The 26,576-nt window shown below is 36.4% G+C and overlaps 1 protein-coding gene across 1 annotated transcript in view; it reads right to left on the bottom strand.

Moving 5' to 3' along the window:
- Positions 1-26,343, bottom strand: part of LOC115209096 (wings apart-like protein homolog) — a 201,977-nt gene extending 175,634 nt beyond the window's left edge. The window contains exons 1-2 of the mRNA XM_036501343.1: positions 26,339-26,343; positions 22,227-23,956 (exon numbers count right to left, since the gene is read on the bottom strand). Of these exons, the coding sequence (XP_036357236.1) occupies positions 22,227-23,942 (1,716 nt within the window). The 5' untranslated portion in view covers positions 23,943-23,956; positions 26,339-26,343. The remainder of the gene's footprint in view (positions 1-22,226; positions 23,957-26,338) is intronic.
- Positions 26,344-26,576: the final 233 nt, after the last annotated feature.

Raw genomic sequence — 26,576 nt, 5'->3', positions numbered from 1 at the left:
TTCAACCAATGGCAGTGCTCCAGCATGGCCACATTCACGACTGAAAGAAGTAAAACAATAAAAATACTATGCCATTTTAATCCCAAGCACGGCTGAGTATCTCTGCTACTATATATATATATATATATATATATATATATATGCGGGTGGCATGTAAAAAGCACCCACTACACTCACGGAGTGGTTGGCGTTAGGAAGGTTATCCAGCTGTAGAAACATTGCCAGATAAGACTGGAGTCTGGTGCAGCCTTCTGGCTTCCCAGATCCCCGGTCGAACCGTCCAACCCATGCTAGCATGGAGAACGGACGTTAAACGATGATGATGATGATATATATACCATAGTAATTCGACAAAAGAGACAAACAGAATAAGTACTAGTGCTTAAAAAAAAAAATACTGCAGTGGATTCATTCAACTAAAGATTCTTCAAGACATGGTTGCAGTCTAATGACTGAAACAAGTAAAAAATAAAAGATATACTCCTGTTATTCACACACTTGTACCACTGGTCCCTTATACAGGAATAATTTATCTTCTACTCGACTACTATTCACACATTTGAAACAGTTCTATTACTGCACATGGCAAGCACAATCATATCTCTTGTTCATGGTATCATCCACAAATGGCCGGTCACCTGCTGCCCAAAACCTATTTCACCAAATACTCTTCAGTGACCTTGCTAATTTTCAAACTGTCAAACTCTGTTCAAATGGCCATTTTCTCCTCTACTACCACTGGCTTTCAAAAAATCAAACTAAAAATCTTTTTCTTCCGCTCCCCCCCCTCTCTCTCTCTCAGTCTTACACGTACACATGCGTGGTCACATTATACAGACACACACAGTTACAAATTCTATGATACTGCTCTACTTGTCACTGTAGAGAATTATCTAAAGGAAAGCACAATCACTATTAGGAAGAGGTTTGTGAAATCCAGAGGCATGATATTAGGGATTATTGGCTGAAGCTTTCTTAAAAACTGAACTATAAGAATTTAAAGTACAAAATTATAAGGTAGAGGTTTATAAAGAATTATAAGACAGAGAAATCTCTAAGGGACAGACACAAATAACAAAAACATTTTAATATAAATATTGTCAGATGGTGTCAAGGTGCAAGGCATACTGGTTAGGGTGTTGCACTCATAGTCATAATATTATGGCTTCAATTTTCAAACCAGTGATGTATTGCGTTCTTGAGTAAAACACTTCATTTCATGTTGGTCCAATCCACTCAGCTGTAAAAGAGTAACCCTCTGACAGACTGAAATATTGGCTTGCCTGCCTAACCCACAGGGTGGTACCATTCAGCAGCTACAAGAATGGAAGGAAGCGCATTGTGACTAGCAATGTATAACAACATCAAATAGTCTTATAGATACAGTGATTGTCAGATGGTATGAATTGGAATTACATATTAAATATCTAAATATCTAAGATAAGTTGTTAATAAGATTCTAAATTTCCAACCAGTTACTCCATCAGCTGCATCATGTTTCCACCAGTTCGATTGTCAGTTGTCTTCAGAAGTTTAGACAATACCATACTGGATTGAAACCAGTAACTATAGTTTCAAAATTAATGGTAATGACATTCTTATCAAATATAAGGCAGTGATCTTGGCAAGATGTTTAGTGGCATTTTGTCCATCATTACGTTCAAATTCCGCTGAGGTTGACTTTGCCTTTCACCCTTTTGGGGTTCATAAAATGCATACCAGTTGAGCACTGGGGTCAATGTAATTGACTTACCCCTCCCCCAAACTTGCTGGCCTTGTGCCAAAATTTGAATTTAATAACATTCTTATCAAATGTAAGCTGCTGACATATGTACAAAAATATATATTGCTATGACAGCAATTAATTGATAATCTGATGGAAATCCCCAAATTTCATTGTCAATTGTACCGGTAAATGTTGGTATTTAAGATAAACTATGAAACTAACAACAAGACTTTATTGTTAAAATACCATTAAGTTAAAGCAATACATCTGATATGGTAGAAAAAAACAAATAGTGATAACAGCCAGGTTTCATTGATTGAACTAATAGAAATGAGAGAATAACACAAGAACAGATTTTTTTCCGATGGTGATAAGCCATGATGCAGAAATAGAATGGAAATCAAAACTAATTTGATTGATCAGTCAACTAACAAAAAAAAAAAAGAGAAAAAAAAATTTCACATTATTTGTTATCAGAAATCATGGCAGCTAATATAAAGTTGTTTTATAAACCTTGAACACTTCATCAACATATAAGAAAAATATTTCTTCGCACAGACTTGCATACAACAGTTGATATGTGCTCACACACATCATCATCATTATCATTTAAAGCCTATTTTCCATACTGGCATGGGTCAGATGGTTTGACAGGAGCTGGTCAGCCAAAGGGCTGCCCAGGCTCCATGTCTGTTTTGGCATGGTTTCTATGGCTTGATGCTCTTCATAATGACAACCATTTTACGGGTGCTTTTATGCAGCACCAGCATGAGTGCGTTTTACGTGGCACCAGCAGCCACGAGCCCACAAGATTAGGATTACAAAAGGCGGCAAGCTGGCAGAAACGTTAGCATGCTGGGCAAACTGCTTAGTGGTATTTTGTCTGTTTTTACGTTCTGAGTTCAAATTCCGCCGTGGTCGACTTTTCCTTTCATCTTTTTGGGGTCGATAACTTAAGTACCAGTTACGCACTGGGGTCAATGTAATCGACTTAATCCCTTTGTCTCTCCTTGTTTGTCCCCTCTATGCTTAGCTCCTTGTAGGCAATAAAGAAATAAGATTAGGATCACTCAGCTGAAAAGGGATATAGGGAACATACTGGTAAGCAAGAATGACCTTGATTTTACTAAGCTTGACATGTCTTCTCAAGCACAGCAAACAGCCAGAAGTCTTAGCCCCCTGTCATCCCTTCACCCCTGTGAGATCCAACACATAATGTTGGAATTTTAAAAAATCATTAAAATTAAAAATTGTATACAAAAAAGAAATGAAAGAATTTTTTTGACTTTGTTTATAAATTATTGATTAATAACAAGTACTGTTGTCTTATTTCAATTGACATAGTTCAATTTTTTCAAGAACATATTCTAAGTCATAACTTCTTGATTTAAGATAAAAAGAAAAGAAAAGAAAAAAAACTGTCTACACAATATGGGAGCACTTTAGTTTAGCTGTTAATCAATTTTGTTCTTCATAATGCTAAATAAAAGACAGCTTTTTCATGACAGCTGTGGAGAAATTAGTTACTATGAGGGCAATTATCTTTTATGTTTAATAAGAAATATAACTTGCTTAGATAGGAGTGTCTACACCAAACAAATAATTACTTAATGATAATTGAGCGTAAACAACATAATTACTAAATGGTAATTAGTCTATTTAAGATTTAAAATAAAAGTTTCAAAATACTGTACAGTTGAAAAAAAAAAAGCCATTTGCAAAGGAACCTACTTAAAAGAATCTAAGTTAAAAGAAAACAAATAAGCCTTACTTGAAATCAGAATTCTGCAATTCAACAATAGCCCTTCTCTAAGGTTATGCAGAATAAAACTAGTCTTCTCCTACAGAGAAGAGAGAGTCAAAATATGATTATGAGCTTTTTTTTTTATGAAGATATGTAGTATGTAGCCATCACAGTTGTATCAACATTATCATCATTTAACGTCTACTTTCCATGCTGGCATGGATTAGACAGTTTGACAAGGAGTTGGCCAGCTGGGAGCTGTCCATACTCTAATTGTTTGTTGTGGCATGGTTCCTACAGCTGGATGCCGTTCCTAATGCCAACCATTTAACAGAGCGTGCTGGGTGCCTTTCACATGCCACTAGCACAGGTGTGTTTACACAGCACTGGCACAGGTACTTTTTATGTGACACTGGCACTTAAAAGGACAAGCTTGTATGTGTGTGGAAGACAACAATGATTTTACTTAGCTCGACATGTTTTATCAAGTGCAGCAAATTGCCACATTTCTTGGTCCCTTGTAATTTGCTCACTGTGGAAGTGACAAGGGAGCCTGTGTGATGTAGCTAATCCATATCTATACAAGCCATGCTGTGGGACTGAACACAAGATTATTTCATTGTGAAACAAGCGTCTTAAGCTATACAGTCATGCCTGTGCCTATATTTATATACATATACATGTATGTGTGTGTGTGTATATATATATATATATATATATATATATATATATATAGTTACATACACACGGAAGACATATAGAGAAATATTAACTGTTTTTCAGCTCCCCCCCCCCCCCACATAGACACCACTAAATTAGAGCTCAGTATTTTCCTACCCACTTTGTCTTTTTCTACCCCACGATAAGCCTTCTTATCCTCTTTCTATACCACTTTTTCTTTCTCTTTATCCTATTTCTCCTTTCTGCCTTACTGTGTATATCTGCTGAAAAATTGTAACTTCAGTTTGACATATTGATAAATATTAACTTAATTATAGCTCCTTATTTCTGCTCACCTACTCAAGCAATCCAAAACGGTAGGCTTTTTCTTAGTTCCTTTTTTCTTTATGTCATTAAAATACACCACTAAACTAAACTTGCTTGCAAATCATGAAGCCCCAAACACAAAATGAACCAATATATATATATATATATATATATATATATATATATATATATATATATATATAAGGATTGTAAAAACCAAAATGATTTACAGACTGATGGTGCTAGTAAGTAGCAAAACTGAAGACGCCGTTAATACTTTCTTTGTAAGAATAAATGTGATACTTTACCAATGTACCGAGTGAGCTTTCAATTAATGTTTGAATGTTTTCATACATAACTATGTAGAACCACTAACATTTACCTTTTTCCCACCAACCACCACCACACATAATTACAAGTTAATGCATGCAGGAAACACACAAGCAAGGAGATACTAAAGGAGTCAATATTTTGCAAGGGTAGCATGTGTTTAACATACTACTCTTTATTCTTTTACTTGTTTTAGTCATTTGACTGCAGCCATGCTGGAGCACCGCCTTCAAGGATTTTAGCCAAACAAATGAACACCAGGACTTATTTTTTGAAGCCCAGCACATTTTCTGTCAGTCTCTTTTGTCGAACCACTAAGTTATGGGGGACATAAACGCACCAACACTGATTGTCAAGCAGTGATGGCGGGAATGAATCAAAAATAAACAGGCTTCTTTCAGTTTGTCTACCAAACCTACTCACAAGGCTTTGATCAGCCCGAGGCTATAGTCTAAGACGGTTGCCCAAGGTGCCATGTAGTAGGACTGAACCTGGAACCATGTGATTGGGAAGCAAGTTTCTTTATTTCATTAAATTGGCTATGATAGCCGTACACAGATGGAGAAGCTATGGGCTGGACAAAGACATTAATGAGATGAGATGAACAGGATGATATTAATGAGAGAAGGCAAAAGACGCCTGCCAATCTTTGCTTCTCTAAAACATTGTTCTTTTGTGAACTTACAATTTGAGGCAATAAACCTCTTACCAATATTTCTTTTGGACTCAAGGTCCTTACAATGAGGCACTAAGCCTCTTCCCTCAAATGACACCATGTCCTTGAAATGAAGTACTTGGCCTCTTACAATTTTTTCTTATGGGCCATATGCCCTTTCAATATGAGGCACTCATCCTCTTACTTTTACAATTTTCCGCCCCGCTGGCACACGACCCGATCTATAGATATATAAATATATAATTTATATATATATGTATAAATTCTAAGACAGTGTTTACATTCTGAATGCCATTAACATCTATTGGATTGACAGGTACTATTGCCTATGTGTCAAAAACCATAATATCTATTAGGCAGCTGATATTGAAGAAGTTTGTTGTGCTTCTTTGGCTGAGAACCTTTTATATCTTGTGTTCTTGTAAGTTTTAAGCTATCCTTCACTGAAATTCTAGTTTTTGGAGGGGTTAAAGTTTTTTAGGAGTTCTTGGTTTCTTGATTAACGAGTGGGTTTTGTTGTACATATACCATTTATTGGCATTGTGATTGTGTGACCTGTCTGTCGAGGAAATTCTAATTCTAGCAAGGGTAATACTTATGTAGGGGTTTCTAGTTTATAAACACACACATCCAAATTCATGCTACGGACTACTGTGTTCATTGTCCCTTAGTTCATTGTTACTTAACTTTTGTAAATTTCCAAAACCCTTATCTATTACTTGCTTCAGCCACTTGATTTTGGCCATGCTGAAGCACTAGTCGAACAAATCACCCTCAGAAAGTAAATTTTAAAGTTTTGTACTTATTCTATCAGTCTCTTTTGATGAATTATGGGAACATAAAAACAACAACTAAGCATTGGATGGGGAATACACAAACACAAAAAACACACACACAAACACGAGGGGCTTTCACACAGTTTCCATTGACCAAATTTGCTTGCAAAGTACTAGCATTGGTTGGCTTGGGTTATAGTAGAAGACACTTGCCCAAGGGGCCACACAATGAAACTGAACCTAAGACTGAACCTGGCCAGTTTGAACATAAAACAGGTAGAACATTTTGGTTTAAATACTAAAGGGTTAATGACCAGTTAATCCCAGATAATTCTTGCTTCATAAGAATATTTACATCTCATTTGCAATTGGTTGCAACTGCCGCCATGTGTTAGTTTATCTTCTCTTGAAGCAGAAGTCATTCCAGTATATATATTTATATACATACATGTTTCTCTCTCGCTCAACAGAGACAGAGTATGTGTGGTGTAGAGAGAGAGAGAGAGAGAGAGAGAGAGGGAGAGAGAGATAGGGAGAGAGAGAGAGAGAGAGAGAGAGAGAGAGAGAGAGAGAGAGAGAGAGAAACACTAAAGAAATAATTCAAACAGAGAGGAAGCATGGTAGATTGTCAATGTAACTGCTCCTGCTACTCTTAATTGTGACTTGACTATGTGAGTGAGAGTGTATTTATGTGTCTTACCAATATATAAAGAGATTGAAAGAGAAAGAGAGAGAAGGACAGAAATTAGAAGTAGATTCTAATCCTGTTACCAAAACTCTATGGCTTGAATTGCCTCACACTGCATTATAAGAGAAATCTAACTTGGAAATTATAAATCATACATAAACACACACATACACACATATAGCTACAGAACTGAGCATGTGCACACATGTGTGTATATATATATTTTACATATGGTATACACACACATACATATTCATAAGCAAATACATGCATGCAAAAATATACATATATGCACACATAAATATATACATATACAAGCATTTGCATATAGATATTGTAAACATACAAATTCATTTACATATGAATGCAAACATATATATATGCAATCATGCATGTCTGCACATACACATGCTTACATAAAGGCATATAAAAATATGTAAAGAAGGTATATACAAGTAGGGTTTGTATATAAGACAATTGTTACCTACAGCTAAAAAATGAATGAGTAGCATTAGTGAGCATCCCTAGCATGTTTTCATATAAGTACTAATGCAAACACATTAGCAAATCTGCATGTGAATATATATATATATATATGGAAAGAAATGTATTCCCAAGCAGGAAAAAGCATAGGAGAATTTGTTTTCGGGTTTGAAAATGAACCTGAAGCTGAAAAACTTGTAGACATTTTTAGATAGATTTATTCACATATCAAACTAGTTTCAACAATTTTTTACTTATCAATGATACAAATATATATACATATATACAAACATACATACACACCACACACACACACACACATATATATATATACTAGCATTAAAGACCCGTCGTTGCCGGGTCATAGTGCTAGTGCATGTATATATGTGTATATATATGTGTACATATTACATGTACATCTATATATATACATCTACACATAAAATACAAAATACAAAGTTATATCTTGATATCACTAGTGATAACAATACTCAAAATATATAACAGACTGGAATTGTTAGCCCGTCTCTTGTAATTTCGATCAATTGTATCTTGTCCTCCCTCTTGTATAGAAGTGTGGTTACAATCCAGCCTACCTCTACTTCGGGGGTGGGGTGGGGGCATTTAAAATTCTTTTCCAGGACGTCCTACGTCCCAGATATAAAGGTAAAAATAAAATATTTCCACTTTGCAAGTTCGAGTCGAGTACTCCCCTGCACGCTCCGTTGACTCGAACCTTGCTTCTATTGTGGCGAATTTACCGCCTCTGATTAGATATCTTTCATAGTCGCACCAAGACACTTTTCGAAGGTGCTTTCCTCCATGTGTTCAAATCTTCTTTTTTCTCTACATTTTATACTTTATAGACAATAATCTTTTCTTTATTTTAATTTTTTATTATCCATCTGGACTATTCCATTTCTGCACGCTAATTTTATTTTTAATTTATTCCCATTCATGTGAAACCACTTATTCAAGTTCAAATCATTGATGCAATTTTATACCAATTGCTATTTTTACTTTAGTTTGATTTTAATTATTACTTACTACATATAATTCTATTGTTATTATTATTTTTATTGTTAAAGTGAAAGTATCTGACATAAAATAGAGAAACGTTTTTGTTTCACTTTTAACACGTAATACTGAAATAGTGGAGAAGATATGATATTGCTTTGGGTTCACTCTAGGCAAGAAGTTGAACTTTTTTTGCCCATGAAACTACATGGACCCTAAGTAAGGCATGTGTAAAATTTGAATGGAATTGGTTGTGTAGTTCTCAAGTTTTAGGGAATCGTAGTGAAGAAGATATGATATTGCTGTGGGCTCACCCTAGGCAAAAAGTTCAAAATTTTTTTTGCCGATGACACTCCCCAGACCATAAGTAAGGCATGTGTAAAATTTGAATAAATTTGGTTGTGAAGTTCTCAAATTTTAGGGAAACACACAGACAGACATACAGACACACATTCTCAGTTTTATATATATATAAAGATATAAAAATTAGAAAAAAACCACCTTTTATCAATTCAAAATGAACAATTAAATTACACCATCTAGAAAATTACATACAATAGAAAAATTAAAATTAAAATAACAATAAAATGTCAATGATTAAGTAAATTGTAAAAAATAATAATAATAATAATAATACTATATATATATATATATATATATATATATATATATAATATATATATATATGAAAATGGAGTTTTAGGAGAGTTTAAAATTCCAAGGTAAAAATTAGACAAACATGTTTAAACCATCAAATGTTCATAGAAATTTCATTGAGTTTCACATGGATAGATAGTAATATCAATGTAAATGTTTGATGAAGATCATAAAAAATGTATGTTATTGAAAGTTCACTCTCATAGTTGATTGAATATCATACTACTTGCAAAAACCATACCACACAGAATCTATGCATTTATCTATCTATCTACACACACAGATACTCTTTTACTCTTTTACTTGTTTCAGTCATTTGACTGCAGCCATGCTGGAGCACCGCCTTTAATCGAGCAACACGACCCCGGGACTTATTCTATCGGTCTTTTTGCCGAACCGCTAAGTGACGGGGACATAAATACACCAGCATCGGTTGTCAAGCAATGCTAGGGGGACAAACACAGACACACAAACATACACGCACACATATATATATAAATATATACGACAGGCTTCTTTCAGTTTCCGTCTACCAAATCCAATCACAAGGCATTGGTTAGCCCGGAGCTATAGCAGAAGACACTTGCCCAAGGTGCCACGCAGTGGGACTGAACCCGGAACCATGTGGTTGGTAAGCAAGCTACTTACCACACAGCCACTCCTGTGCCATATATATGTATGTATGTATGTATATATATATATATATATTATATATATATATATGAAAATGGAGTTTTAGGAGAGTTTAAAATTCCAAGGTAAAAATTAGACAAACATGTTTAAACCATCAAATGTTCATAGAAATTTCATTGAGTTTCACATGGATAGATAGTAATATCAATGTAAATGTTTGATGAAGATCATAAAAAATGTATGTTATTGAAAGTTCACTCTCATAGTTGATTGAATATCATACTACTTGCAAAAACCATACCACACAGAATCTATGCATTTATCTATCTATCTACACACACAGATACTCTTTTACTCTTTTACTTGTTTCAGTCATTTGACTGCAGCCATGCTGGAGCACCGCCTTTAATCGAGCAACACGACCCCGGGACTTATTCTATCGGTCTTTTTGCCGAACCGCTAAGTGACGGGGACATAAATACACCAGCATCGGTTGTCAAGCAATGCTAGGGGGACAAACACAGACACACAAACATACACGCACACATATATATATAAATATATACGACAGGCTTCTTTCAGTTTCCGTCTACCAAATCCAATCACAAGGCATTGGTTAGCCCGGAGCTATAGCAGAAGACACTTGCCCAAGGTGCCACGCAGTGGGACTGAACCCGGAACCATGTGGTTGGTAAGCAAGCTACTTACCACACAGCCACTCCTGTGCCATATATATGTATGTATGTATGTATATATATATATATATATATATATATATATATATATATGTATGTGTGTGTCTGTGTGTATATATATATATATACATATATAAACACACAACTTAAAGAAGTCCGATAAGATTCAAGGACATAAACACACCAACACTGGTTGTCAAGTGGTGGTGGTTGAAGACAAACATAGACACAAAGGTACACACATGTTGGATTTCTTTCTGTTTCCTTCTACTAAATCTATTCACAAGGCTTTGGGCAGTCCAGAGCTCTAGTGGATGACACTTGTCCAAGGTGCCACACACAGGGACTGAACTCAGAACCATGTGATTGAGAGCAGACTTCTTACCACACCATCACATTTGCATCTATTATACATACATACATACACCACCATCACTTGACAACCAGTGTTGGTGTGTTTATGTCCTTGAATCTTAGCAGTTTGGCACAAAAGACTGATAGTATAAGTACCCAACTGAAAAAAAGTTCAACTAAAATTCTTCAAGGAGGTGCCCCCACATGGCTCCAGTCCAATAACTGAAATTAGCAGAAGACAACGAAGACACGAGGAACTGGCTCCAAGGAGAGCAGAAACTGGTGGCACAAAATTGTGAGGGATGAAATATGTACATCTCTGCTATCATAAGTACATATGTGTGTGTGTATGACTGGGGTCAATTTGATTACTGCAGAATCCCTACATACCCAATGTCCAATGACTAAAACCAGTAAAAGAGAACATACACTGCTGTATGTGTGTGAACTTATAGTTCTTTGATAGGAAAACTTAAACGAACTGATTACTTGAGTTGTCATTTTATTGAACAGTGATGGAGTAACTCAAACTAAAGACACCTTGAGCTAGTAATTTTAAATTATGTCTGTTGTATGCATGTATGTATGTATGTATGTATGTATGTATGTATGTATGTATGTATGTATGCATATATATATATATGTGTGTGTGCGTATATATTATATATTCTTTTACTTGCTTTAGTCATTTTGGCTGCAGCCATAGAGCACCACCTTTTAGTTGCCCAAATCGACCCCAGGACTTATTCTTTGCAAGCCTAGTACCTATTCAATTGGTCTCTTTCACCAAACCGGTAAATTATGGGGATGTAAACACACCAACGTTGTGTTGTTAATGGTGGGGGGACAAACACAGACATGCAAATACATATATACACAACAGACTTCTTTCAGTTTCCTTCTACCAAATCCACTCACAAGGCTTTGGTCGGCCTGAGGCAAAAGTAGAAGACACTTGCCCAAGGTGCCACACAGTGGGACTGAACCCGGAACCATGTGGTTGGAAAGCAAGCTTCTTACCACACAGCCACTCCTGCACCTATGTGTACGTATATATATATATATATATATATATATAATATATATTGATTCGCCATGATAGATCGCTAGCCACTACACATTTTTTATTTTCTCTCCCTGAAACTGTGTGAATACATATATATATACATATATGTATTTGTGTGTATATGCGTGCATGTGCAACAAAATAGGAGAGTTTGTTTACACAATATTTAGTTACATCATCTCATGCATGTTTCATTAACAATGAAAAAATGTCAGTCATATAAAGATCATATAATATAAATGTATTTTCAAATCTTCAGAGATTGCGTAATTCTTTATAATCTAGTATTTGTATTGGATTGCTGACAGTGTTGCTGTATCAACAACAACAACTGTGTTAAATTAGGTTAGGTAATTAGCCTTTATACTTTCTAATGTGATGAAGAATGTCTTATCGTAACGATACAAGAGTGTGCTGTCACTGAGTCTCTGAATGGAGGACTTAAGATTTACAGTCCAGGCTATCAGGTCATAGAGAAATCAGTATGATGTCTCAATGATTTATCATCTTAGATGGCCGTTCATTTGCTAATTAATGCCCATCCCAACAGAAGCAGATTAGCATGCAAAGAACCATATATACATATTTACTGATGCAAATATATCACAAGAATTACTCCTAATATGCATAATTATGTATACTTACATATCTGACTCATGCAAGCATGGGAAAGTAGACATTAAATTATGATAATACGCACACACACATGTATCTTGGTTTAAGATACATAGTGCATTTTATAAATATGCCTGTTCAAGTACCATAAATTATCACCATTTTATATATTTAATTTGACACATGCACATTGTTTGTTTTGGATTTTGTTGACTATACAGTATAGTAGGGTCAGCTGGGTACTGTCTGTGATAAAAACAGCACCATGATGCAATTCACTCTGCCAGAAATTTAGAAACGACATGCTGCACTCTTTGGCATTTGTGCTGGAAGCTCCAGTACAAACATCAGAGTGATTTGGTGTCGATCTGAGGACATGTACTGAGAGTGATAAAAAATCAAACATCCAGTCAACATCACGGTGTTTGGAGTGATCACTAGTGATGAGGATGTTATGCTTCCATTCATCTTCCCACACAACCTTAGACTAAACACAAAGGCCTACATTAAGTTCCTGGAGGAGGCAGTGCTGCCCTGGGTAAAGAGGGTGGCTGCTGGAAGACTCTGTCTGGCAACAGGACTTTGCACCATGCCACACAAGCAAGAAAACCCAGTTATGGCTGTCAGACAATTTCTGTGACCACATCACCTAACTCCTCAGACAGCAACCCCCTTGATTATTATGTGTGGGGCACAGTTGAGTAAGAGACCAACAAAACTCCTCGTAACATCAAAGATGAACTGAAGGCAAGGATTATGGCAGCGTTCACCAACTTAAACAAAGAGACCATCCAGAAGTCATCTGGAGGCCATGGTTGAAGCCAATGGCAATTTTATTGAATAAATTTACTCTTTAGTATTCATCATGAAAAAGTACATCAATATACCAAATCTAAACATTTTCATTTATTGTTAAAATTTCAAAATTTGTGACAGCGACAGAGAGGATCTGTCTGTTTATCTCTTTCTCTCTCCATCTCTTTCATTTTCTCATAGCAAACTTTTTTACTCTCTATAAAAGCATATCACTCACATCATGTTGTGTGTTTGTGTGTGTGTGTGTGTGCACGCATGCACGTGCTTAAGGAATTTCATTAAGGCTCAGTGATTTAAAAAAAGGTATGTAAAATATAATATATTTTAGTAAATATATTTTTTCTTATACACACACACACACGGGCTCACTTGATTCAGGGTGGGATTAAGGACCTAAATAAATTTTTGTTGTTTTTTTAAATTCCAGCAATGGACAACCACATCATCTTTCCATAAAATGTGTTTATGGGGGGAAAAAATTTCAACAACATCAATACATGTCAGAGTGACAAAGAAACGAGGAAGGTACCAGGTGGTTGTGGGATGTGCTAGAAATATATATGCCCTTAAATCACCTTTTTGCCTGAAAATTATTTTGAAATTGTAAACAAAAACAAACTGTAGATTTGGACTGTCCGTACTTTGAAACTATGGTTAAAAGAAAAATTTTGGAAAAAAGACAAAATTTTAGGATTTACAGGAAAGGGCTAGGGTTAATGAAAACATTTCAAAAAATTTCACTATTGTTTTTAAGTTACATTACATTTTCTGTTTGAAAATAAAGGACACAGGGGTTGTAATTTCCTAATTTTTTTCTTTTTTCTAACCTATGTCCTCCCTCTCCCATTGTTTTAAGTGCGTAATGTGAAATAAACATTGGCCAAAATCGGTTCTGTGTTGGGGAGTGGGGTTTGAAAAATTCATAAAATTTCAAAACTTTTCTTCATAAAAAACCCACCCTCCGTATAATTTGCTAGGGTGTGGTGAAAGAAAAATTCCTGTCAAAACAGAGAAAAATCCAACTTATGTGGGTGGGCTTTTCAAAAATTCACCAAGACATTCTATTGTGAAAATTATCAGGCAATGACTGGTTGCTCAGCAAGTATATAAACCAAGAGATTGGAAAAATTTTGGTATTATTTATTCACCATTAGATGTGTTTCATTTGCTAATAGGAATTATAAAAATAGTGAAATTAAATTTCTCTGTCTGAAGAACTAATAGGAAATTTTTTTACATGTAAAATTTTGTAATTCCTATTAGCAAATGAAACACATGTAATGGTGAATAAATAGCACCAAAAAATTTCAAATTTTGTTATTACGGTAACTCTGCAAATAATATTTCCATAATTCTCAAGTTTAATGGTATTTTGCACTAACACACTGAGTTTCCATACAAACACAGAATTGACCTTGATCTCTGCACAGAATTGACCTAGATCACAACTGAGTTTTCATACTGGATTATAATACAAGAATAAACAGATGTGCTTCAAGATGAAATGGCTGGGACTGACCCTAACTACCCACATAATATTAATATGTGTATGTAGTGCTGTAGGCCCTGATGTGGAGGCACATGGCATAGTGGTTATGGAGGACTCATGATTGTAAGATCATGGTTTCAATTCTTGGACTGGGCAATGCATTGTGTTCTTGAACAAAACACTTCATTTCCCATTGCCCCATTCAATTCATTTACACATAAAAAGTATTTTGTAGATTTGGGCTTTGCAATTTTGACATGTCATTCAGAACATCATTCTTCAACTTAGTTGTTTAAATTCAAGCTATTGCCTATTTTGAGTTATTTCCCTAAGATTGCATGACCATGAATTGTTGTCTATATTGATGGCAGGGACTAAATACCCTGCCCTTGTGTGAGGGTCAGCTAGGCCTAGGGCAGTATGTCAAGGTTGTAAGCAACCAGGTGTACCTCTGGTGGTAACAACATAACAGTTCAATCTCCCTATTAATAGATACTACAGGTTGGTGGAGAATGTGTAGTCTCCCATGAAGACAGAATTGGCAATTACAAGCTCCAAGTGAATAAAAAAGGGGCCTGTTAGGAATAATCCATTTGATGGGAAGTCATTTCGATGGCCACAATCTTCAAACGAAGCAGGACAGGGAGGTGGAGTGTTCTGTATTCATACATCTGAAGGACTGCATGTGCTGTGCATACCATCTCTTAAAGTTACTGACTCTCATGCCTGTGTAGTGTCTTGTGATGCCATCAGATGTGAGGGTGGCTCTATAGATTACAACTTTTGAGACAGGATCTTCCTAGTGGGCAGTTGATAGGATATTGACAGTTACAGGTTGGGGTGTAAGGCTGTGTATGTTTGTATTTGTGCCTACTGTAGAATGTGGGTTTTGAAACAATATTGGCTAAACTGAAGTGGCTGACCATGACACTATGAGGACTGAAGAGTTTATAACTATGAGTTCTAGGTATATGTGAGGATTGGGCACAGTTGTTTGGACGCTAGCAATTTGACATTGCTGACACTGAACAAGTTTTGATGAGAAAGAGAGAGGGGGGGAGAGAGAGAAGACGGGAGATGTTTGTAGCAACTGGGATCATAATGTTTTTCTCTCTTATTGATTTTTCTGCACACAGTGCCAAAATTGAAATTCAGTCAGATTTTGTAAAAAGATGTTCAGAAATCCATTGTGAGAAAATTATACGAGGTCTGATCAATAAATATCCGGACTATTGCCATAGTAAGAAAGATAAAGCACACAGAATGAAGCCACTTGGCAAAGATTGACCTTGAACTCTGCTGTGCATGTACACTAAGTTTTAATGGTCTAGCTCACTTCCACTATTTACAGCAGTGCTTGGAAGGAAGGTGTGTAGCTCGTAATTGTCGCATTAACCATGACAAAGAAAGTTGTCATGGTGATACCTGCTCAGAGGCCTACGCAAAGTTGCAGAAAGTGTATGGAGAGGAGTGTATGAACCACACACAAGTGTATGAGTGGTTCAGACGTTTCCAAGATGGTCAAATAAATGTCGATAATGACCAATGTTCTGGGAGACTTGCAACCGGCAGAACTGAGAAAAATATTGCAAATTATGAGCAACTGTGAGGGGAAATCATTGAATTACCATCCATGAGTTGTCAGAGGATGTGCAGATTAGTTACGGTTCAGTTCAGTCCATTATCACTGAAGATTTGGGTATGAGAAGCGTGTCTGCCAAGTTTGTGCCAAAACTGCTTTCAGCTGACCAAAAAGACACTCAGGTTTCAGTTGCACAAGATCGCTTCGTGTCGGAATGATGAAAACTTTGCGTAGGCCTCTGAGCTGGTATTACCAAACTTTTTGCAAAATTTGATGCAGATTCTCTACTCAATGTTTTCTGTCATGGTCAATATGACACTCATATGCTACACACCTTCCTTCCAAGCACTGCTGTAAATAGCAAAAGTGAGCTAGAATGTTAAAACTTAGTGTGCATGCACAGCTGAGTTCAAGGTCAATCTGTGCCAAGCGGCTTCACTCCATGTGCTTTAGCTTTGTTACTATGGCAACAGTCCGGATACTTATTGATCAGACCACATACATAAAGTGAAGCAGAAAGCTAAACGAAGTTGAGTTGCTGTTTAGGATAAAAACAAAAATTTTACAATGCTAAAAGGTCACAGGGACAGTACTTAAAACAGCTGTATCAAAATGTCTCAAACCCTTATAAGTGACAACCGTCACAAGAGAAAGCTTAACCCTTTAGCATTCAGATTACTGTCAAATGCAATGCTTATTTATCAACATTGTTTTGAGTTGATTATGTATTATCTCGTAGCTTTGAGATTTCAGTGATGTGATTTACGTTTAGCATGACATTGTAGGGTAGATGTAAGAGGCCAGATCTGGCCAGTTTGAACAGAAAACAAGTAGAATATTTGAACTAAATATGGGCAGTTTAACCTTTTAGCATTCAAACAGCCATATCTGGTCCACATATTCTACCTATTTTATATTCAAACAATCCAGATCAAGCCTCTTACACCTTCCCTACAATGTTATTCTAAAAATAAACAACCACATCATCGAAATCTTGAAGTTATGAGATAATGCATGATTAATTTAAAACGATGCAAATAAACATATTTGACAGAGTAATCTGAATGTTAAAGGGTTAAATGCTAAAGAATTAGAACAAATACCAAACTTCAGTTTTGTGATGCAGATGGATGCTGACAGCTCCATGATGAAGTGACAATCTCTAAAAGTAGATGGAACATGTAGAAGTGGAAGACCCAGGAAGATATAAGATGAAGTACTGAAGAATGACCTCAGGGTGCTGAACCTTTCAGGCAAGATGACAAAGGACCAAGAAGCCTGGCACCTTGCTGTACTCAAGAAGCCCCATTTTCTGCAGCAAAAGTGTTAAGACTGGCCTTTCTGATGGTGTCATATAGAGCATCCATGCAGTGCCATGTAAGAGCATCCAGGTGGTTCCACATAAAAGTGCCCATGTAGCACCATGTAAAAGCACCCGTCTGGTGTCACATAAAAGCACTCAGCACATTCTGTGAAGTGATTGGTATTAGGAAGGGCATCCAGCTGTAGAAACCATGCCAAATCAGACTGGAGTATGGTGCAGTTCCTCAGCTTGCCAGCTCTGGTCAAACTGTCCAACCCAAACCAGCATGGACAATGACCATTAAATGATGAACAGACTCTACAGACAAGACAAAAGAAAAAAAAAACTGAAGCCTAAGTCTATGGAAACATCATTGGTAGCTTCCCACTCCAGCATTCAGATAATTTTTCTGGGTCTTTTCCTTCTTCTTCATTTGTAATGTTATCTTTGGCTGACTATCAGTTTCATAATAGTCAGATGTATTTGAAAGTAAGCTGCACCTGAAGTGGAGACATTCTTGGCAGCTGTAGCATTCCACTTATATTATAACCCACATTAATATTTTATTGTATAAATGGTTAACTAATAAAATAGTGGTTCAAAAACAGTGTAGCACAAGAGGTGTCTTAGTGTGCCACAGATTTTTTTAAAATATCATTTAAGGATTTAGAAAATCCAACCTAATTTTTTAGCATCTTGAAAAAACATGTTACTGATAATTCTGTTATAGGTAGGTTTAGTAAATAAAACAATAGTTTACTTTACTTTTTTAAAGTTTTTTTTTTAAAGTTTTAACATTAAAAAGGTTCTTATTTTAAATTTTCCTTGTAAAATATATCAGCAATTTTTTGCTTGATCTGACTGCACCACAGAATCAAAAAGATTTTGGATTTTACAAGGCAGAGTTAGTCTCAATTCAATCTAAATCATAATCTACACACAAAAATAAAGGAATCCAATAAGAGTACTGAGCTATTTTTATAACTGCTAGCTTCATGACATTGATGGTATCAAATAAAGTACATGACCAAAAGCATCTTTCTCAGATAGTGGAAAGAATCAAGAGTTGACCATAAAGTACATGAGGCAAGAGGCAGGAGTATAAAAATCATCATCATTTTTACATCTGCTTTTACATTCTGGCATGGACAGGACAGATTCTGCTAGTCTAAGTCAGTAGTTATTCAGAGTTACTGCTTTCCGAGGTGAATTAGGTTCCATGTCTTGTCATATATTCCACTTTTTGGCATAGTTTCTAGGGCTCTAAATGCCCTTCCTATCACCACCCACTTTACAGCATGAATGAACTTTATTGTGATACAGGCACTAAAGAAGCTATCATCTTTCTCAAGACCAAGGACCCTATGTTGTCTCCATTCATTCCTTTACTGCCACCCCCCACCCAACAAAACCAAAGAGAGCTGGATTTTCTTCATGTTGTCTCTGTTTGCTTGTATCTTTCTTCCTTTCCTACACAACTAGCCATGTAAAAAGTGACAGTTGAAGGCGGAATGAAGAATAAAGACCTGCATTGGTCTTTATTCTTGCTGCTCTTGATGCCAGAATGGGGAGTTAGCTGCCAGGAGGTTCACTGCAGCAATAAACATTGCTAAGTATAAAGGTTGCCTCTATTTTAGGCCATTAAAAACATGGTAGAGAAATAGCCATAAAGGTATGGTAGAGAAATGGCCTTGTAACCCCTCTAACATCATGCCCAGGTTATTAGAGATTTAGCAGCCAGAGATGACTAACAGGTGGGTATATGGGCTGCCTTGTACAAGTCCACAGCAGTAGCCAGACAATGTTGATATCATAGTCGCATTGAAACTTTTATAGACATAGCCAACATTTTCTCTACTCTGCACCTAATTTACAAAGAGAGGATCTTTGCAGAGTTAAAATTACAAATGGACAGATAGTTGTCTCACATGCTACCTGCCAAGGCTGAAGGTGCATCCTGTATATTGCATCAGTCTTTGATGTAAGATTAATTGTAAATGAGCATAAAGTTGTCAATAGTAGAGTAGTACAGTCTCCATGGCACCAGGTAAGATGAGTTGGTAAAGAGCATGTCAGAACATATCACCTGGTGCCCAAGCTAACAGACCAGTGCTTCTTGCACCAAATAGTTAGAATGGCAGGGTAAACTAGAGAGCAAGCAGGGAGTGATGGACATGCTATCTTCTTTTATTTAAGGCAGCATGATAGAAGAAAGGAGTAATAGAAAAGTAACAGAAGAGACAGAGTAAGAGTGTACTGGAAAACAGAGATAGACAAACAGTGGCATGATGACTATTGGTAACAAGATTGAATAGAAACAACATGGTTAGAGGAGATATAAGAAGAAAATTGCAGTGGAATGTCAGTACACAACCTGAATCTGAAGCAGATTCTGAAGATCAGGAACAAGGACAGACATATTTCACTACATATTCAGATGTTCCAATGGAACTGCAATTTTGACACAGAAACATCTATTTCAAATTCAGCGTGAACTGTAGGCATGGTTCTCACAGCCATGTTATCTCCAGAAGCTTTGAATCTCAAGTCAATCTGACCTGAAGCCATTCTGTCACTTCAACACAAACTTCACATCTGAACTTCTATTGGAGCAACCGCCACAACAAATACATAAATAAACGTGTTTATAACATATACAGAGTTTGAGTTCCAAGTGATTCACAGTACCAAAAATAAAGTCAGTGAGCTGGATTTGTTAGGGTAATGCACCTACAGTTAATTCCTGCATGAAAAGAAGTCATATCCACTATCGTTAGAGATAAGATCCTCTATGTAGATCTCGTTTCTTTTTAACCACTACTAACTTTAAAAAAAAATGAAAGACCTAATGAATAATACAGTTTACTGTCTGCAAATGAAAAATAATGATCATGGCTAGAATGTCTTTCTTTATGAATTACAGTTCTACTTGATCAGTATGGAATTATAATTTATACAGGATTATATAATAACTAAAACATAATCACTTTAAGTATTGCCTTTACCAAAATCTTTTCCTTGAAACATAGTACCAAAATAAACATTGCATTCCAAACACAGACAGGGAAAGAGGACATCACAATTTCATGGAAAATCTTAAAAAGGAAAAAAAAAAGCAGCAACCCTCAGAAACGTAATGAAGAGCTCTAACACATGTTTAGCAGAGAAATACTATGTATTCTATCTGCTAAAGCCCATTCTACAGAGCTGGTATCAAAACCAGCAGAAATTTCTCACTGTCAAACCCAAACATATCCCTTTAATTTCACATCCACTGGATACCACTGCTGATAGATTTAATTATAAATAGCTGCCTTTATAGACATATGCAATATATATATATGGTGGCACGTAAAATACACCAATCCGACCGTACGACGGGCACCCATGCCAACCCCCTTTGCTTGCGAAGACATGTTGGGGCAAGCGAAATCGAAATCGAATTGAACCAGCCAGGATCCCTGGTCTGGTGGTACGTAAAAAGCACTATCCGACTTGTGCACTTAACACAACATTCAGACATCAGAGTGATTATGCTTCACCAATATTTTTTCTTTTCCTAAGCACTATCACTAGCTACTGACATCACCCATCATTGTTTATATTCATGTTGTAAAGCCAGAGCCTGTATATGTCCTTACTACAGGGGTTCCCAACTGGGAGTGCCTGCATCACTGAGTGGGAATGGGAACAACAAAGAAGGAAAATATTTATCATCATTATCATTCTTTTAATGTCCACTTTTCCAAGCTGGTATGAGTCAGATGGAATTCGTTGCAGATGATTTTCTATGGTCAGATGCCTTTCTTGTTGCCAAGTAAGGTAATATTTCTCCAAGGCCAGACATGTTTCCATGGAAGATTGGAAACGAGGGACACCACGTATGTAACAGTGACAATTGTGTACAACAATCACACACATACACAAATATATATATAATGAGCTTCTTTCAGTTTCCATCTGTCAAATCCACTCATAAGGCTTTGATCAGCCCAGAAGTCATACAGTGAAACTGAACCAGAGGCAAGTGGTTGAGAAGCAAGCTTCTTAATCACACAGCTATATTTACAGCAACCCCAAGGTGCCACCTAATGAGACTGAACCTGGAACCAAGTGGTCAGAGAGCTGCACCAGGCTCCTGTCTGATTTGGCTTGGTTTCTACAACCGGATGCCCTTCCTAATGTCAACCACTGTACAGTGTGTACTGAGTGCTTTAAATGTGGCATAGGCACAAGCACTTTTATGTGACACTGGTATGATTGCTTTTCATGTGGCACAACAGGCTTCTTTCAGTTTCCATCTCTCAGATCCATTCAGAAGGCTTGGGGACTATAGTAGCTAACAAAAGAAGATATAAAACAAAAATAGTTGGATGTGATTTGATGGAAATTTGGCTGCTATTTCAAGCAGGACAAGCAACCACTTGAAGGTTTTAGGTACCTGGCTTATTCCTACAAAAATGATTTAGATTGAGTTATTTTTAAATAATTTGCTTCAGATCAAATCTGAGGTGTGAATGACTGTACAGGGCTTGAAATGCTTAAATGGTATGAAAGAGGTAAGTTGAAAATGGAAAAGCTGGACTTACCTTCTTTGGGCTTTTACTCAATAATTTAGTTTGACCAGATCCAGAGATAGAATATCTAGTATTTTTAGACTTAAATATTTTCCTTTCAGTTGGTTTTTCTTTTGTTGTCTGACGGGTGTAAGTTTTAGCTGTTTTCATAGTTAATGATTTGTCATAAGTATCATCATCAAGATCAAAAATATCTGCATTAGGAGAGTCACGATCATTACTGTTCGACACAGAATTACATGAGTCATTCATAAAATCAAAGTCATCATCTTCATCTAATTTAAACAGATCATCATATTCATTGTGCTTTAACACATTGGTAGAATTAACTTCTTTCTTGCTGGGCCCATCAGATCCCGTAGAATCATCTTTGTCGTCCAGTGAAAACAATTTTATAGATTCTTCATCGGAATGATCATTGAACATCTCAACATCAACCTCAGCAAAATTCAACTGGGATGATCCACCTTTCTCAATTTCATCTAAGCCTTTTCGTACTTCTTCAGGAGAAAGTGGAGGTGGCCCTTCATCACTACTTTCTGAAAAAACAGGGCTGCTTGGAGAAATGATATTTGGTTGCTTCTCTTCACTTACATTCACTGATTTCTTTTTAATAATCTTATCAAATAACTCGCTGGCAGTTTCCCTCGGAGTTTTCTTTAAACTTTTGATATTGTCCATTCCTTTTGGCTTACATAGAAATATTATGGTTGTGCCACGTTTATTTTTCACTTCACTCCGAGAGATGACCGTACTGTTTGTGAAACTGTCTTGAGTGTCACATAAAACAGTATTAGATGCATGGGCACTGATGGGTGCTTTAGTCTTAGTTGTTGATTTTACCATATGTTTAGAAGGAGAGCTGGTTGGAACAACAGACACAGGCAGTTTATGATTTGTGTATGTGCGGAATATAGGTTTCCGTTTAAATTTATAACTGTCATCATCAGTATTCTCTTCAGATGGAGGCAAATTGCTTAAAACAGATATCAGTTTCTCAGGAGAAGATTGAGCACTCAATGTGATGCAAGATGAAGGTTCTGGACTGTTGGAATGTTGGGTAGAAACACCAGAGTTATTTGGAGAAAGGAAGAATTTCTGTGAGTATGAATAATCACTGACCTTGATGGTCATTTTCTGAGGAGAAGAATCCAAAGAGAGTCGTTCTTGTGGACTATTGTGCAAATTAGTAAATTGGTCTATTGTAGATTGACGCATGTTATCAGTTCGTTTAGTCGGACTTACAGAATAGGTTTTAGCTGACCTGTACAATACTTTATCAGGATCTGTGTTAGGCAATGGTTTTACTGCCGCAGGATCAATATTGTACTCATTGAAATTCTTCTTGGTTACAATGCCAACAGCAGGAGCTGTGACAATAATATTTTTCTGTGATGCATTTGAATGCAGAGGTACCATAGTTATGGAACTACGGCTTGTTCCTTTTAAGTCTTCAGATTCAAAGCTAAAAGGGTCATCGGAAATATCGTCATCAAAACGAGTTCTTTTAGATACTTCCATTTCTCTATCTCTGGCAATTTTTGCCTCTGGATCTCTTTCTCTTCGTCCACGTACTGCTGTGAAGGAAGTTTTTCCCCATTTTTGAATAAGAGGCGATGCTTTTACTGTTAAGCTTTTATTATTTTTGTTATGTATTATATCATCAAAGGCACGACTTGAAGCAGATTCAGATGATCTACCATACGTTTTCATGGCACACCGCTTCATTTTAGTGAAGGGCGCTGCAATAGATAGAAAAAATATTATGAAGATCACATTGTAATAAAGAAATAGAGATAATAACTTAAACACATATTGCAATAGTGAATAATATAGTACATTAGTACACATAATTTACACAATTAAACAAAATGCAATCATTATCAAACATACTGAAGTATTGTAGTGAACATACAGGAGTTGGACAAAATAATGGAAACACCTTAAAGTTTCAAACAAATTTATTTTAATATGGGGTAGGACTGCCTTTTGTAGTAATTACAGCTTGAATTCTATGAGGTATGGACTCATAGAAAATTTGATTTGTTTCCAAAGGAATTTTTGTCCATTCTTCAGCCAAAATAGTCTCCAGTTCTTGTAGTGATGATGGTGGAGGATATTGACTCCTTACTTGTTTTTCTAAAATGCACCATAAATGTTCAATAATATTGAGATCTGGGGACTGTGGTGGCTTCACTAGAATGTTCCTCGTGCCATTCAGTAACAACTTTAGCTGTGTGAATTGGTGCATTATCATCCTGAAAGATTGCATTTCCCTGCCGGAACAGTTCCACAACAATAGGATGAATTTGATCAGATAAAATGCTTAAATAGTCTTGACTATTAATTCTGCCATGATGGGAAATCATTGGGCCAGCAGATTTCCAAGATATAGCCCCCGCAGATCATCACAGATCCTCCTCCATGTTTAACTCTTGGAAGAAGGCAGTCTGGGTCAAATGCTTCTTTTGGCTGTCTCCACACGTATACTTGGTTGGTGGTTGGAAATAAGGTAAAGGATGACTCATCCAAGAACATAACATTCTTCTACTGCTCTAGGGACCAATTCTGTAGGTTGTTACTCCACTCTAAATGCTTTGCAACTTTTGTTTTTGAAAGTAGCAGTTTTCTGATTGCAGCCCTCCTGTGAAATCCTGCTTTGTGCAGCTTCCAGCGAGTTTTTGTGGAAACTGGGTTCTCGAAGTGGTCATTAAGCTCTGCAGTAATTTCAGGAGCTGTACTTTGGTGATCCTTTCTAACAATTTGCATAAGAGTCTGACGGTCCCTATCTGACAGTTTTGGTTTTCTTCCGGAGTTTTGTTTCAACAAGGAAGTTTTTCCGTTTTTCTTAAAGGCTGTCATTACTTTCGAGACAGTACTTCTTGATACACTAAACATTTTGGCTGTTTTCATTATGCTAGCATCTGCCATACAAATACCAACAATTTGACCAATAGATCTGTCATTTTAATGAATTTTATTTACCTTTTTCTGATGATATCTGAAAAGAAACAGCAATTTTAGCAAAACATATTAAGCAACACTAATAATAAATCAAAAAGCATAAAAATAAACAAGCTTTTGACGGTTTTATAAATATTCAAAATCATGATGCTAGGTGTTTCCATTATTTTGTCCAACCCCTGTACAATATAGTAGAAATACTATGCACTACAACAGAACATATCACCACAAAACATTGCAGTACATATACAGCAGAATAGTTGTACTACTACTACTGTGTAAATGTGTTTCACTTCAATATTCCAAACAGTAGTGAACACACAATACAATACTGAACATGGTGTCAAGGCTGGCCCTAGGGTTGCCGGCGCCCCAGGCAAGCTGAACTTCGGCGTGTACAAGCTGACGCTCATGGAAATTTTCTTGTCTTTGTCATGCCCTCCTTGGTTCCCCGGGCAGCTGCCAGAGTTGTCAGTACCTTGAGCTAGCCCTGCATATGGCAATATAGTTGTGAACACTGCAGAACTGTAGTGAACGTATCTGAACACAATAACCCTTTTTTTTATTAATAGCCAATACTAACTACAATAGTGAAAAAAATTTTAGTATGCTAACAGGTAACCACCTTAAGTTTGAAAACAAGTTTTATGTTATTTTATTAAATGCTCACCACCATATCAGTATGGAAACACCACAATTTCAGAAAATTTTACACAAAATAATATCTTGATTTATGGATGTTGTCAATCATACCTTACTATAGAAATTTCTGTTGTTTTTTAAAATCCTGGTCAGATCTAATTTGAACACACCAACAATTAATGGTATTTCAGCCATGTCCATCTTGTTTTTTACTCAGGCATGGCTTTTTTATTAAGAAGCTTGTTTCTCAATCATATAGTCTAGGATTTGGTCTCACTGTGTAGCACTTTTGGTGTCTTTGACTACAGCCCTGGGTTGACCAAAGAATTGAGAGTGGATTTGGTAGATGGAAACTGAAAGAAGCTCCTCACTTTAGGAGCAGTCTCCAGGAACAAATTAACTTGTATAGCAAGGCATTACTGTATATGTGTGTACCCTTGTCTTGACATCATGTGGTGGTTGTAAATGAGAATCGTCATACAAGTGAGCATGTCTAGCTATAGGGAATTATACCTTACTTGGAAACAGATGATGGTTGCAAGAGAAAGGCATCTGGACATAGAAAATTTGTCTCAACAAATTCTATCTGACCCGTGCAAACATGGAAAAATGGACACATGATGATGATGTTGACAACAATGACGATGATGTTGTGGTGCATGCATGTATTTGTACACAATAGCGTATTATCCAAAACCTTCCTCTATCTTTTTAAGAAGGTAACATGTGATTTGATATTTCTAGCAGGTTAAGCAA

Source organism: Octopus sinensis, linkage group LG3, assembly GCF_006345805.1.
Source record: "Octopus sinensis linkage group LG3, ASM634580v1, whole genome shotgun sequence".
NCBI lineage: Eukaryota > Metazoa > Mollusca > Cephalopoda > Octopoda > Octopodidae > Octopus > Octopus sinensis.
The sequence above is the reverse complement of the archived record's forward strand: the minus strand, read 5'-3'. Positions and strand labels throughout refer to the sequence as shown.